This window comes from Palaemon carinicauda, chromosome 32 (assembly GCF_036898095.1).
Source record: "Palaemon carinicauda isolate YSFRI2023 chromosome 32, ASM3689809v2, whole genome shotgun sequence".
NCBI lineage: Eukaryota > Metazoa > Arthropoda > Malacostraca > Decapoda > Palaemonidae > Palaemon > Palaemon carinicauda.
This window is the reverse complement of record NC_090756.1, coordinates 24,092,467-24,107,764: the sequence shown is the minus strand read 5'-3', so window position 1 is coordinate 24,107,764 and position 15,298 is coordinate 24,092,467. Positions and strand designations below refer to the sequence as shown.

Genomic DNA, 15,298 nt, shown 5'->3' with positions numbered 1-15,298 from the left:
TCGTAGAGAGACTGGACATCTTTAAGGTAAAATGATGCGAACACTGACTTGCTTCTCCAATAGGTTGCATCCATTACACTCTGCAGAGAACGGTTCTGTTTGAAGGCCACTGAAGTAGCGACAGCTCTAACTTCATGTGTCCTTACCTTCAGCAAAGCATGGTCTTCCTCATTCAGATGAGAATGGGCTTCTCTAATCAAAAGCCTGATGTAATAAGAAACTGCGTTCTTCGACATCGGTAAAGAAGGTTTCTTAATAGAACACCATAAAGCTTCTGATTGTCCTCGTAATGGCTTTGTACGTCTTAAATAGTACTTAAGAGCTCTTACTGGGCATAGTACTCTCTCTTGTTCGTTTCCAACCAAATTGGACAGGCTTGGAATCTCGAACGATTTGGGCCAAGAACGAGAAGGGAGCTCGTTTTTAGCTAAAAAACCAAGCTGTAAGGAACATGTAGCCGTTTCAGATGTAAAACCTATGTTCCTGCTGAAGGCGTGTATCTCACTGACTCTTTTAGCTGTTGCTAAGCAAACGAGGAAAAGAGTCTTCAAAGTGAGATCTTTAAAAGAGGCTGATTGAAGCGGTTCGAACCTTGCTGACATCAGGAACCTTAAAACCACGTCTAAGTTCCAACCTGGTGTGGCTAACCGACGCTCCTTTGAGGTCTCAAAAGACTTAAGGAGGTCCTGTAGATCTTTGTTGGTGGAAAGATCTAAGCCTCTGTGGCGGAAGACTGCTGCCAACATGCTTCTGTAACCTTTGATCGTAGGAGCTGATAGGGATCTTACATTCCTTAGATGTAAAAGGAAGTCAGCTATCTGCGTTACAGAGGTACTGGTTGAGGAAACTGAATTCGCCTTGCACCAGCTTCGGAAGACTTCCCATTTTGACTGGTAGACCTTGAGAGTGGATGTCCTCCTTGCTCTGGCAATCGCTCTGGCTGCCTCCTTCGAAAAGCCTCTAGCTCTTGAGAGTCTTTCGATAGTCTGAAGGCAGTCAGACGAAGAGCGTGGAGGCTTGGGTGTACCTTCTTTACGTGCGGCTGACGCAGAAGGTCCACTCTTAGAGGAAGAGTCCTGGGAACGTCTACTAGCCATTGCAGTACCTCGGTGAACCATTCTCTCGCGGGCCAGAGGGGAGCAACCAACGTCAACCGTGTCCCTTCGTGAGAGGCGAACTTCTGCAGTACCTTGTTGACAATCTTGAACGGGGGGAACGCATACAGGTCTAGATGGGACCAATCCAGAAGAAAGGCATCTACGTGAACTGCTGCTGGGTCCGGAATCGGTGAGCAATAATTTGGGAGCCTCTTGGTCATCGAGGTAGCGAACAGATCTATGGTGGGCTGACCCCACAGGGTCCATAGTCTGCTGCAAACATTCTTGTGAAGGGTCCACTCTGTGGGGATGACCTGACCCTTCCGGCTGAGGCGGTCTGCCATGACATTCATGTCGCCTTGAATGAACCTCGTTACAAGCGATATCTTTCGATCTCTTGACCAGATGAGGAGGTCCCTTGCGATCTCGAACAACTTCCTCGAATGAGTCCCTCCTTGCTTGGAGATGTACGCCAAGGCTGTAGTGTTGTAGGAGTTCACCTCCACCACCTTGCCTAGAAGGAGGGACTTGAAGCTTCTCAAGGCCAGATGAACTGCCAGTAGCTCCTTGCAGTTGATGTGAAGTGCTCTTTGATCCGGATTCCACGTGCCCGAGCATTCCCGTCCGTCCAGTGTCGCACCCCAGCCTGTGTCCGATGCGTCCGAGAAGAGAAGGTGGTCGGGGGTCTGAACAGCCAGTGGTAGACCTTCCTTGAGAAGAATGCTGTTCTTCCACCAAGTCAGTGCAGACTTCATCTCTTCGGATATAGGAACTGAGACCGCTTCTAGCGTCATGTCCTTTCTCCAGTGAGCAGCTAGATGATACTGAAGGGGTCGGAGGTGGAGTCTCCCTAACGCGATGAACTGGGCCAGCGATGAAAGCGTCCCTGTTAGACTCATCCACTGTCTGACTGAACATCGGTTCCTTTTCAGCATGCTCTGGATGCATTCTTGGGCTTGACTGATTCTGGGGGCCGACGGAAAAGCCCGAAAAGCTCGACTCTGAATCTCCATACCTAGATAGACTATAGTTTGGGATGGGACGAGTTGGGACTTTTCTATATTGACCAGGAGACCCAATTCCTTGGTCAGATCCATAGTCCATTTGAGATTCTCCAGACAGCGACGACTTGACGGAGCTCTTAAAAGTCAGTCGTCCAAATAGAGGGAGGCTCTGATGTCTGCCAAATGCAGGAATTTGGCAATATTCCTCATCAGTTTGGTAAACACTAGAGGTGCCGTGCTTAGGCCAAAGCACAGGGCTTGGAACTGGTAAACGACCTTTCCAAAGACGAACCTTAGGAAAGGTTGGGATTCTGGATGGATGGGGACGTGAAAGTACGCGTCCTTTAGGTCCAACGAGACCATCCAGTCTTCCTTCCTGACCGATGCTAGCACCGACTTCGTCGTCTCCATGGTGAACGTCTGCTTGGTGACAAAAACATTGAGAGCACTGACGTCCAGCACCGGTCTCCACCCTCCTGTCTTCTTCGCTACTAAGAAGAGACGGTTGTAGAAGCACGGGGATTGATGGTCCCGGACTATGACTACCGCTCCCTTTTGTAGCAAGAGAGACACCTCTTGCTGTAAAGCTAGCCTCTTGTCCTCCTCTTTGTACCTGGGAGAGAGGTCGATGGGAGTAGTTGCTAGAGGGGGCTTGCGCAAGAATGGAATCCTGTACCCCTCTCTTAGCAACTTCACAGACTGTGCGTCTGCACCCCTGTTCTCCCAGGCCTGCCAGTAGTTCTTGAGCCTGGCTCCCACTGCTGTCTGGAGAGGTTGGCAGTCAGACTCTGCCTTTTGAGGACTTGGAACCCTTCTTCTTTTTGCCACGTTGACCGTCGGCACGGGTACCTCCTCTGCTGGAGGTTCTGCCACGAAAGGGCGGAATGAACCTAGATGCTGGTGTGTCCATCCTAGGTCTAGGCACGGAAGGTAAAGCTGTACTTTACGTGCGGATGACGCCACCAGGTCATGGGTATCCTTCTGGATCAACGAGGCGGCAATCCCCTTGATCAGCTCTTCCGGAAAGAGACACTTGGAAAGCGGAGCAAACATCAACTCCGACTTCTGACATGGTGTGATCCCCGCAGACAAGAAGGAGCAAAGGTGATCTCGCTTCTTAAGAACTCCAGACACGTACGAAGCCGCAAGCTCGCCAGACCCATCCCGAATGGCTTTGTCCATGCATGACATGATGAGCATGGCAGTCCTTATCCGAAGGGGAGGTCTTTCTGCTTAACGCTCCCAAACACCAGTCCAGGAAGTTGAAGATCTCAAAAGCACGAAAAACTCCCTTCAAAAGATGGTCCATGTCCGAAAAGGTCCAGCAAATCTTAGAGCGTCTCATAGCCAACCTGCGGGGAGAGTCTACCAGACTTGAGAAGTCGCCCTGGGCAGAGGCAGGAACTCCCAAGCCGGGATCTTCTCCCGTGGCATACCAGACGCTAGATTTGGAAGCAAGCTTGGTCGGAGGAAAGATGAAGGATGTCTTCCCAAGTTGCTTCTTGGACTGCAACCACTCTCCCAGTACTCTTAAAGCTCTCTTGGATGAGCGCGCAAGTACTAGCTTCGTAAAGGCAGGAGCTGCTGACTGCATGCCTAAAGCGAACTCAGAGGGAGGTGAGCGCGGGGTTGCAGACACAAACTGGTCCGGATACAACTCCCTAAACAGGGCAAGGACTTTCCTAAAGTCTAAGGAGGGAGGCGTAGTCTTGGGTTCCTCTATGTCGGAGTGTTGATCGTCCAAATGCGCAGCTTCGTCGTCATCAGAGACTCCTTCATCCGAATGCTGAGGAGGAAGCGGCAAAGGAGGAGAAGAAAGCTGAACGGCTGAATCCGGCAGCACGGGTGCATGCGTAGCTGCACTGGATCCAACATCATGCTGCTGCTGGTCAGTCTGAGAGCTGGCAACAACAAAAGCGGAGTGATGGTGCGTGGTGGGGACTGCCGTGGGTTGCGGAGACTGCCGCATTGCGTCAAAACACGGCAGCTTAACAGCACCTTCCCACTGCTGATGCGGTAGCTCACGCATGTCAACGGAGGGTGCCGCACGTCGGCTAATGTCAACCTGCGTCTGGCAGGGTCGACTGCGCATCGGTGGTGGAGCTCTCACAGCCGGAGTGTGGGAGCAGGCAGCCGCAGTGTCTGCTGAGCGCACAACCGTGGCAGGTTGTAGGTTAACAGGTGCAGTGTCAACCTTCTCAGCACGATACTCCTGCATGAAGGAAGCAAGCTGAGTCTGCATAGACTGCAGCATAGACCACTTAGGGTCTACAGTGGTTGGTGCGGCAACAGACGGAGTGATTGCCTGCTGCGGAACCACTCTACCTCTCTTGGGAGGTGTGCAGTCTTCGGAAGACTGCGGCGAGTCCGAACTGACCCAGTGGCTACACCTGGGCCGTTGGACTCGCTCGGAAGGGACCTTGCGCTTGAGAGGTCGTGAGACCTTGGTCCAGCGTTTCTGCCTAGAAACTTCTTCCACAGACGAGGAATGAATGGGCTCACTCGTCTGTTTGTGGATGGGATGATCTCTGCAAGATACGTCCGCAACCACTGAGGGTACATCCGTACGCTGATCAAGGCCTGTCGAACCCTTTGGTCCTTCGACATTGCTTCTCCCCTGGGCTTGGGAGCTTGCAAGAGGTCCCGGACTGGGAGGACGACTGGCACGAACAGATGCACCCTCATGCGTAACACTGACACTGACACTTTTCACCGCACTTGCACTCACTACACTTCCCACTGCACTTTTCTCTTTCAACTCTTTGACATCGGCCAAGAGTTGATTGCGGTCATTAGCTAATGACTCCACTCTGTCACCAAGAGCCTGAATGGCACGCATCATGTCCGCCATCGAGGGTTGAGAGCTTGTAGAAGGGTTGGGAGTCACCACTACAGGGGAAGGAATAGGTTGAGGGGCATGGGGAGAGGAAAAATCAAAAGAGCGAGACGAACTCCTCCTGATCCTATCCTTCTCTAGCCTACGTGCATTCTTAAGGAATTCATTAAAATCGAATTCCGAAAGCCCAGCGCATTCCTCACATCAATCTTCCAATTGACAGGATTTACCCCTACAATTGGAACAAACGGTGTGAGGATCTATAGAGGCCTTCGGAAGACGCCTAGAACAGTCCCTAGCGCTACACTGCCTGTACTTGGGGACTTGTGTATGGTCAGACATCTTGAATTAGCCAAGGGGGGAATCCAAAATCTATCAAAGTCGTCAACAATTAATCCAAAACTAATCAAAAAAGCTTGATAAGGTAATGATAATAACTCCTGTACAGCGAAAGCTAATATCTAGAGAGAATACATCACCAAAAAGCGTGAAATCAACTCCAGAAACAACAGCGTATCAAGTAGGTCTTGCCGGTGGCACGACAGAGGAAAAATTGGTTCTTGTTGACAAGAAGTACCTGAGTACCTACTCGACAGATGGCGCTGTTGTTGTACACCCTCACCTGTATAGCGATCGCTGGCGTATCCCGACCGTAGGTTTTTTCTGTCGGGCAACAGAGTTGCAGCTACATGATCATCGGGTAAGATTAATATTGAAAATTCGAGGTCATAGAGACGACCAATGACATTCCTCCCCGGATGGAAGAGACCATTTGTGACCTCTTCAAAAGAAGCAGAGACCACAACAGCAGATGCTAAAATAGATATATAGCCGGGGGTCAGTTGGTCACTCCAGTGGCAGTTTCAGAACTCCTGATGGCAGCAGAAATTTTCTTCTACCAACAAACACCAATGAAGGCCAACTTCCTCAGGTTCAGGTTGTCATACAGCCACATGCAATGAAGGTATGACTGAACAGTCTTGCTCCCATACAAAACTACATAATCACTAGTATTGATGAATTGTTTGTACATAAAACCTGCCACAATTCTTGATGGCCTTACCAGGAAAGAACTTTAATCGTTTCACTTTTCATTTAGTTATCCACATTTACCCAAACAGTTAAAAGAATTAAAAATCAAAATTTTATATGCAGCCAAAGTTGAAAGTGCTAGACTTGCTGACTGAAGGGTAGTTGCAGCTTTCCCGACACTTGCCCGTAGTTTTAACTACCTTATTAAATTCTAACTGCTTTTCAAGCTTTACTTAAGTCATAATCTTATTAAAGAATGATGGATTGTATTCGTGTAAGAACAAAATAGTACAATATCACAAACCAACCTGTTAGGGTTATGTCTATTGTAAGGTAAAGATGAGAGAAATAGCTAATCCCTGCACGCGCAGGAGCCAAGCGTGGTTGGGAATATTACCCTGGGTAAACTCTCGAGTGATATGTAGTGCAGCCATATACTGTAACCGAAGGATGGGGGTGTAGAAATATAAAATTACATTTAGGGGTCACCACCTATTGGAGAACTGCAATAAATTATACTAAAGTAAAATTCATTAAATTACCTTCCATATTATAAATATATACATAATGATTAGTAACAAAATTATAATCTAATTGTGCTGTACATAGTACTTACATTCAATGTGATTAATTTACACGTTAAGATATTTCAGTCCATCTCTTCACTTACCAGCTTGATAGTGTGAATTTTATAGCTTCCTTTATACGTATATAATTTTAATCAACTTGATTTTTCAGAAATGCTGCACTGCAACTTTATGGTGCAGTTGTTCCGAGGATGGTTGGGCAGAAAAAGGTTCGCGACGATTCGTCAACACTTAATAGTCTTACGGCATCGGAGTTTTTGTCCAGGCATTACGAGCTCGCTGACTATCTCCTTCAACTCCTACAAAACAACAAGAATATTGGCAAATTACAAGAAAAATTAAAATCTAGTGAAGTTAGTAAAAGTATCAAAATAAACCAAGACACAATTGCATGTGCTAAAGACCTGAAAAATAATAACGATTTTAACAACTGGACATTTTCGTCACCCTTAACAGAACATTCTCATCTGGTACCCGTACTGAGTTTACTTGCAAGACTTTCTCCAGGTACAGGTATACAGAAAAGTCAAAAACTGAATGAAAGATTGAGTAAATATTACAATGTAACTTTTCTTCTATTGGGGTCTCCTATTCACACAATTCGCCGGCTAAGTGCACTCTCCCTCGTCGCTCTCACGCCATGTGAGCAGGCTGTTGTGATGGTTAAACGTATCATCAGTTCTTTGGGGAACGAAAGGTCATCTGCAAACGAAGTGCACGGTAAGTTACTTACCATCATAGAATTCCTCGATACCTATCCCAACTTGATAACTGACGATAATGTGAGAGTACCGTTGGTTTCGCTCGCGTTGATGATTTTGGAATCGACCAACGCATGTTATGTGACGGCCAACGCTGCTCTAAAAATTGTCAAAGTTTTGAACGTTGAGACTTGTGATGTTAACCTAGATGCTATCGATATTTTTAAACCAGGGGCGCCGCAGTTCGTGTTGACAGCCACAAAGTTAGGGATAGTTCGGTTTTCAGAGGAAGAAAAAGAAAAATTTGTCATGAAAAACATTCTATACACTCAGGTACTCGAAGAATCATTCTTAACATTTTTGGAAGGCTACATTGAAAATACCACAAGTGAGAAGTGGATGGAAAGGGTAGAAACTGCAATTTGGCAGAGACTAGAAGATTCTGGAAGCCTTAAATCACCTGTTTTAGTGAGAGTTTTATATGTAATTTTAAATAAACAAAACAGAATTTCACAATTTCCATTAGAACAAGGCATGGAAAATCTACTCACTTTACTCCAAGGTTTTTGTGGAGCAAAAATATCTTCAAAAGTACTGACAGTTATTGCCTTTATAATTAAATACCTCTGCAGTGTGGACCAATTTGATTCGCCTCTTACATGTAGAATTGTAAGAATTTTTTGCTCTGTTGTACGTAAATATTCAAACCCAACGTCAACAGAAGACTACCGCTTAGAAGCTAGCACAGCTCTTAGCGTAGCATTTCCATCTCTTTTCTCATGTCAGATGTGTGCAAACATAACCACAAACGAACAGCTGGTTTTTGCTGTGTTAGATTTAGTGCAAGATGAAGATTCGTTAATCAGAGATGCTTCGTGTCAGATTGTATTACAGTTGCAAAAGTATTCCCTATCACATTTATTATATCTTTATCCTGAAAGTTGTCTCAAGAACCAGATAGACAAACTTGTCCATCCAAACCTTGCTCTTAAGTATTTCATTGAAATCGTTACTACGCACAGCATCCACCACAACGACTGGGAACTGCTTCGGTCCATTTGGAGATCACAGTACGAGGATATAAAGAGTGAACATAAACCAAAATTGAGTCTCTTCCAGTCACAATCTGTTAATTTATACAGCGAACAAAAACACTGCGGAACGCAGATAAGAAAGGCCTTCGAAAGGGTAATTAGAGATTACGTTAATCAAACAAGTGAACGCACTGATAAACCTATTGCCAAAGATGCCCTTTCTGAATGGGTCCTAGGAGAGTATGAAGAATTGGAGAAACGATCCAAAGAGCTTATGGACTCCCTTAAAACCGGTGAGGACAGATTGACTGATAGGAGATATCTTGTGGCAGAATTAATTTGTATTAAAGCACAAGAAACCCTTTCATCTATAAGTGATAACATTAATATTGAATTAGATTTTAATTTTAGTCATTCACTACCTTTAAAAGACAGAAAATACTATTGGTTAAATTTATAACTATAATTTATTACCTTTTTAAGACAAAATACTGTAGGTTAAAATCATAAATGTATTTGTATCAAATAAAGTTATTTTTATACTATAATTTTGGACTTTTTCCTCACCTTTTATTTACTTTAATTTTCAGTGGGTTTAGGGGTATTGATATAGTCTCTCCTGCACATTCTTTGTAGTAGTCCTTATTATAAGCATTGACTGTATAGTCTTGAATAGCAGTTGTCCATCAAGTAAACCTTTGTCTTTTTCATGGATGAAGTATGTAAAGCTGATCCGAGTAACTGTGAATATACAGTAGTTGGTTTAGTTTATCTCCGATCAAATTATAACAATAAGAGAATATCTGAACAAAGATAACTTTCCAACATTATTATGGATAATTCTAAAAGAATCAATGTCATTAACTTTCTACATAATCTAGTTAAAATAGTACAAACTGTTTATAAAATTCTGGCTGGCTTGCCAGAGGCAATCCGAAGCTACAAACACCAAACTTAGAATGGTCTGGAGAAACTGCATTAAATATTAGAATACAAAATATTTCTCGATAAATATGTCATAAATACAAACTATTGCTGATTGTCAATATCTGTTACTGTAATTAGGTAAATGTTGGCCACTGGAAATTTTTTCCAGTGACCCCAAGCATTATTATTACTAGCTACACTACAACCCTAGTTGGGAAAGCAGGATTCTACGAGCCCCAACGGTTCCAACAGGGGAAATAGCTCGGTGAGGCAAGGAAATAAAACTAACCCAATGAGGAAAGGAAAATATCTTGGGATCAGTAACAACATTAAGATAGTTGTCCAAAATAAACTAAGGGAGACTTAAGTTAACCCGTTCAACGTAAAAACATTCACTGAAAGTTTTATTTTCTGAAGTTTCAGTAATTCAGCTGGCTGATAAGATCATTCCACAATCTGATCACAGCTGGAATAAAACTTCTAGAATACCGCATATTGTCGAGCCATATGATGAAGGCAAAACTGTTAAAATTAACTGCACACCTTGGACTACGTACAAGATGGTACAGTCTGGGAAGATCAGAATGCAAAGGATCGTCAAAATTATGAAAAAATGTATGCAATAAGCACAAGAATTAACTGAACAACGGTGCGAGAGATTATAAAGATCAGGAATTTAATTGAGAATAAGTTTTGTCCAACAAATTAAGAAGAAAATCAACAGCTGATGACCAAACAATCGAACAATAGTCAAAACAAGACAGAACAGACTTGGATGGTGCTCCAAACATGATACAATACTGTACATTGATTTTTGTGAGCCTGAAACTTCAACCCCTTAGGATAGAAGGTAAAAGTAATTTGTCTATTTGGAGAAGAGAGAACCAATGGTCTTCAAGGGGCAAGAGGAATTCCTGTAAGTCACCGAGGTTTGAGAGGAATATGTTCAACAGAGATGGAAGGAGTTCAGTAAGTTCTGGGATAGTTGGTGCACAGGACCAAGATGGCAGTGTGTACGCTGCACACAGAGGAGAAATTTCCGGAATATACTCAGAAAAATCACTCAGAACCCACGTTAGAGATGAAGAGCTGCTCATATGATCCAAGAATGCTCATAGGAGAAGATGGTGAATGAGCAGGATGAAGTACCTCACCTGGTAACCAGCGAGAATCAGCCATAGCAAGATCTCCAGCTGGAGTGAAGTCTGAAGCTAAAGGATCAGAGACGAGGGCCGGAACTATGTCGTCGAAATCTATAATAAACACACTGCCTCCATCCTCCATTACCGTGTCTTCGGTCTTGGGTAAGACCTGATAACTAAGGGACAGGCAGGGGAAGAACTGGGCTTGAAAGGGAAGATCTAAACTTCTTACTCTCCTTCAAATCTTGAGCAATCAAAGGAGAGCGTTCACATTTATCCTCTTCCATCGGCCATGGCACTTCAACCATTAGGAGGATGACCAATCACTACACAACACAAGGGGACTCTGATGAACAATCATCTCCTAGGGTACGACATAATGGATGAAGATCAACGTCAAGGTGGCTCATAAAAGTCCCACAAGGGCAAGTACGCATAACACACACTTGTCTCACACTTTCCGTAACAGAAAAGAAAGACATTAAAAAAGCCAAGAAAAGTGGAGGCCAGTAACTGATGTCCAATTGCTTCAGTGACCAGGCTACAAGTAAGTTATCAGCCACTAGCAACATCATACAGTACCTACCTATATGGTACGAGGCAGTGATGCTGCCATACAGGCTGCCAGACCCTTTATAATTCTTCAACTGGCTGTAACTAGCTTCACCAAAAGTAACCCCATTAAAATGACTCCGTTTGTATACGTGTAGAAACAATACTTATTATGAGCTACTTTGTACACTTAATGCGAGCAGGATATACCTTCAACCAAATAAGTAAAACTGGAGTAAAATGCAATTATTCACAGGTACTCAAAGAAATATCACAAATTTGAAAAAAAAAAAAAAATAAAAAAAATCCTAGCTATACAAACCTGAATCTTTGCAGGGGAATAGGTTTTTCAGGATAAGCTGGATGGCCATTGTAATCATTTCATGAGGTAGTTAAAAGACAGGTATTGAGCAAAGGCAAGGAGCCCTGGCTTCATTTATGACCTTCAACTCAGGACTGGGAGGGGTGGTTGAGGAGGGAAGTTCAATTTAAAGATTATTTCCTACGCAAAATACGAACCTTTCTTAATTAAGGAAACCCGCTGATTGGTGGGTCAGAAGTTCCCCTAGAACTGAACTAGCATGTTCTTTTTCTCCCCTGGAAGTGTTGATCAACTTGGTCCTGTACAAAGATGAAGACACCAGAAACTTCTCAACCATCTATCATATGGAAGAATAACCTGATTGGGCCTGGCCTAGACTATCCAAGAAGATTGGTATGTGCTTAAAGACGGATCCCTTCTCCCCCAAAGGGGATAGCAGTCTCGAAAATGTTATTTTCATTAGTAAAATAAATTTTTGAATATACTTACCCGATGATCATGTAGCTGTCAACTCTGTTGCCCGACAGAAATCTACGGTCGGGATACGCCAGCGATCGCTATACAGGTGGGGGTGTACACAACAGCGCCATCTGTGGTCAGGTACTCCAGTACTTCTTGTCAACACCACCTCAATTTTTTCCTCGGTCCACTGGTTCTCTATGGGGAGGAAGGGTGGGTCAATTAAATCATGATCATCGGGTAAGTATATTCAAAAATTTATTTTACTAATGAAAATAACATTTTTCAATATTAATCTTACCCGATGATCATGTAGCTGATTCACACCCAGGGTGGTGGGTGGAGACCAGCATACATGTTAACAAAGAAGCTAAGTATCCCGTATTTTATTTTATTAGTTATTCAAAAATAACATAAAATAAATAAGTACCTGGTAAGGAAGACAACTTGAACCATTACTCTGCCTTTATTAAGTACGTCTTCCTTACTGAGCGTAGCGGTCCTCTTAGGATGCTGAACGACTCTTAGGTGCTGAAGTATAAAGGGCTGCAATCCATACTAAAGGACCTCATCACAACCTTTAACCTCGGCGCTTCTCAAGAAAGAATTGACCACCCGCCAAATCAACAAGGATGTGGAAGGCTTCTTAGCCGACCGTACAACCCATAAAAAGTATTCAAGAGAAAGGTTAAAAAGGTTATGGGATTATGGGAATGTAGTGGCTGAGCCCCCGCCTACTACTGCATTCGTTGCTACGAATGGTCCCAGGGTGTAGCAGTTCTCGTAAAGAGACTGGACATCTTTGAGATAGAATGATGCGAACACTGACTTGCTTCTCCAATAGGTTGCATCCATAACACTCTGCAGAGAACGGTTCTGTTTGAAGGCCACTGAAGTAGCCACAGCTCTCACTTCATGTGTCCTTACCTTCAGCAAAGCAAGGTCTTCTTCCTTCAGATGAGAATGTGCTTCCCTAATCAGAAGCCTGAATTAGTAAGAAACTGAGTTCTTAGACCTTGGAAGAGAAGGCTTCTTGATAGCACACCATAAGGCTTCTGATTGTCCTCGTAAAGGTTATGACCTTTTTAGATAGTACCTAAGAGCTCTAACTGGGCAAAGTACTCTCTCCAGTTCGTTCCCCACCAAGTTGGACAGGCTTGGGATCTCGAACGACTTAGGCCAAGGACGTGAAGGAAGCTCGTTTTAGCAAAAAACCGAGCTGCAAGGAACATGTAGCCGTTTCAGATGTGAAAACTATGTTCCTGCTGAAGGCGTGGATCTCACTTACTCTTTTAGCTGTTGTCAAGCACACGAGGAAAAGAGTTTTTAATGTGAGGTCCTTAAAAGAGGCTGATTGGAGAGGTTCAAATCTTGATGACATAAGGAACCTTAGGACCACGTCTAAATTCCAGCCTGGAGTGGACAACCGACGTTCCTTTGAGGTCTCAAAAGACCTAAGGAGGTCCTGTAGATCTTTGTTGGTGGAAAGATCCAAGCCTCTGTGGCGGAAAACCGCTGCCAACATACTTCTGTAACCCTTGATCGTAGGAGCTGAAAGGGATCTTACGTTCCTTAGATGTAACAGGAAGTCAGCAATCTGGGTTACAGTGGTACTGGTTGAGGAAACTGCATTGGCCTTGTACCAGCTTCGGAAGACTTCCCCTTTAGACTGATAGACTCTGAGAGTGGATGTCCTCCTTGCTCTGGCAATCGCTCTGGCTGCCTCCTTCGAAAAGCCCCTAGCTCTTGAGAGTCTTTCGAAAGTCTGAAGGCAGTCAGACGAAGAGCGTGGAGGTTTGGGTGTACCTTCTTTACGTGAGGTTGACGTAGAAGGTCCACTCCTAGAGGAAGAGTCCTGGGAATGTCGACCAGCCATTGCAGTACCTCTATGAACCATTCTCTCGCGGGCCAGAGCGGAGCCAACCAACGTCAGCCGTGTCCCTTTGCGAGAGGCGAACTTCTGAAGTACCCTGTTGACAATCTTGAACGGCGGGAATGCATACAGGTCGAGATGGGACCAATCCAGCAGAAAAGCATCCACGTGAACTGCTGCTGGGTCTGGAATCGGAGAACAATACAACGGGAGCCTCTAGGTTATCGAGGTAGCGAACAGATCTATGGTTGGCTGACCCCCCAGGGCCCAAAGTCTGCTGCAAACATTCTTGTGAAGGGTCCACTCTGTGGGGATGACCTGACCCTTCCGGCTGAGGCGATCTGCCATGACATTCATATCGCCCTGAATGAACCTCGTTACCAGCGTGAGCTTTCGATCTTTTGACCAGATGAGGAGGTCCCTTGCGATCTAGAACAACTTCCACGAATGAGTCCCTCCCTGCTTGGAGATGTAAGCCAAGGCTGTGGTGTTGTCAGAGTCCACCTCCACCACCTTGTTAAGCTGGAGGGACTTGAAGTTTATCAAGGCCAGATGAACCGCCAACAGCTCCTTGCAATTGATGTGAAGTGTCCTTTGCTCCTGATTCCATGTTCCCGAGCATTCCTGTCCGTCCAAAGTCGCACCCCAGCCCGTGTCTGATGCGTCCGAGAAGAGACGGCGGTCGGGTTTCTGAACAGCCAAAGGTAGACTTCCTTGAGAAGAAAGCTGTTCTTTCACCACGTGAGAGTAGACCTCCTCTCTTCGGAAACAGGAACTGAGACCGTCTCTAGCGTCATGTCCTTTATCCAGTGAGCAGCTAGATGATACTGAAGGGGGCGGAGGTGGAGTCTCCCTAACTCGATGAACAGGGCCAGCGATGAAAGTGTCCCTGTTAGACTCATCCACTACCTGACTGAGCATCGGTTCCTTCTCAGCATGCTCTGGATGCATTCTAGGGCTTGGTAGATCCTTGGGGCCGACGGAAAAGCCCGAAAAGCTCGACTCTGAAGCTCCATACCCAGGTAGACAATGGTCTGGGATGGGACGAGCTGGGATTCCTCAAAATTGACCAGGAGGCCCAGTTCCTTGGTCAGATCCATAGTCCATCTGAGAATCTCCAGAGAGCGACGACTTGTGGGAGCTCTTAAAAGCCAGTCGTCTGACGGAGCCGGACACAAGATCATGGTACTGCTGCACAGTCTGTGAACTGTCAACCATGGGGAAGCGAGGAAGTACAGCGACAACCCGAAACTGTCTAGACTATCTGGGTCGTACAGACAACTCCTTATCGGGTTGCTGAGGTTGCCGCACTGCGTCACAACAAGTCACTTCTGCTGGTTGTTGAACGTCTTCCCAGTGACACACTGACTCCGTAAACAAAAAATCCTCTAACAAGGACTAAGCTTGGACTGCATGTCTTGCAACAAACCTCAAGGTCTATGGGAGCAGGTGTGGCAACAGACGGGGTTAGCGACTGAAGCGGAACCATTACCCTCCCTGGAAGCATGTTATGCTTAAATAAAAGTCCATAGGAGGCTAAGCAGCTTAAGGCTCCTCTCCAAATGACAGAGTCCTCAAGGGAATATCAGAAGGAGGGAGAATAGCACTTTCTCATCTACAGGAACCATATCCGAGAAAAGCTAAGTTCTCTCAGTGAGGGTTTCACTGGTGCAAAAGCAGCAGACCAGAAGGCAACGTTATGAAACTGCTTGACAGTCTTGTGAGTTGGCAA

The 15,298-nt window shown here is 45.1% G+C and overlaps 1 protein-coding gene and 1 long non-coding RNA gene across 4 annotated transcripts in view; one reads left to right on the top strand and one right to left on the bottom strand.

Moving 5' to 3' along the window:
* LOC137625335 (tRNA (32-2'-O)-methyltransferase regulator THADA-like) overlaps positions 1–8,783 on the top strand; it is a 50,940-nt gene extending 42,157 nt beyond the window's left edge. The window contains exon 16 of the mRNA XM_068356178.1: positions 6,708–8,783. Within this exon, the coding sequence (XP_068212279.1) occupies positions 6,708–8,751 (2,044 nt within the window). The 3' untranslated portion in view covers positions 8,752–8,783. The remainder of the gene's footprint in view (positions 1–6,707) is intronic.
* LOC137625336 (uncharacterized) overlaps positions 1–15,298 on the bottom strand; it is a 37,275-nt gene that overhangs the window by 7,335 nt on the left and 14,642 nt on the right. Inside the window, exons 2-4 of one of the 3 annotated variants that reach the window (XR_011040839.1) lie at positions 8,859–9,063; positions 6,640–6,855; positions 5,737–6,406 (exon numbers count right to left, since the gene is read on the bottom strand). This is a non-coding gene — a long non-coding RNA (uncharacterized lncRNA). Of the gene's footprint in view, positions 1–5,736; positions 6,407–6,639; positions 6,856–8,858; positions 9,064–15,298 lie in introns of those variants that run through there. The other 2 variants (XR_011040838.1, XR_011040840.1) reach the window with 2 other exon arrangements.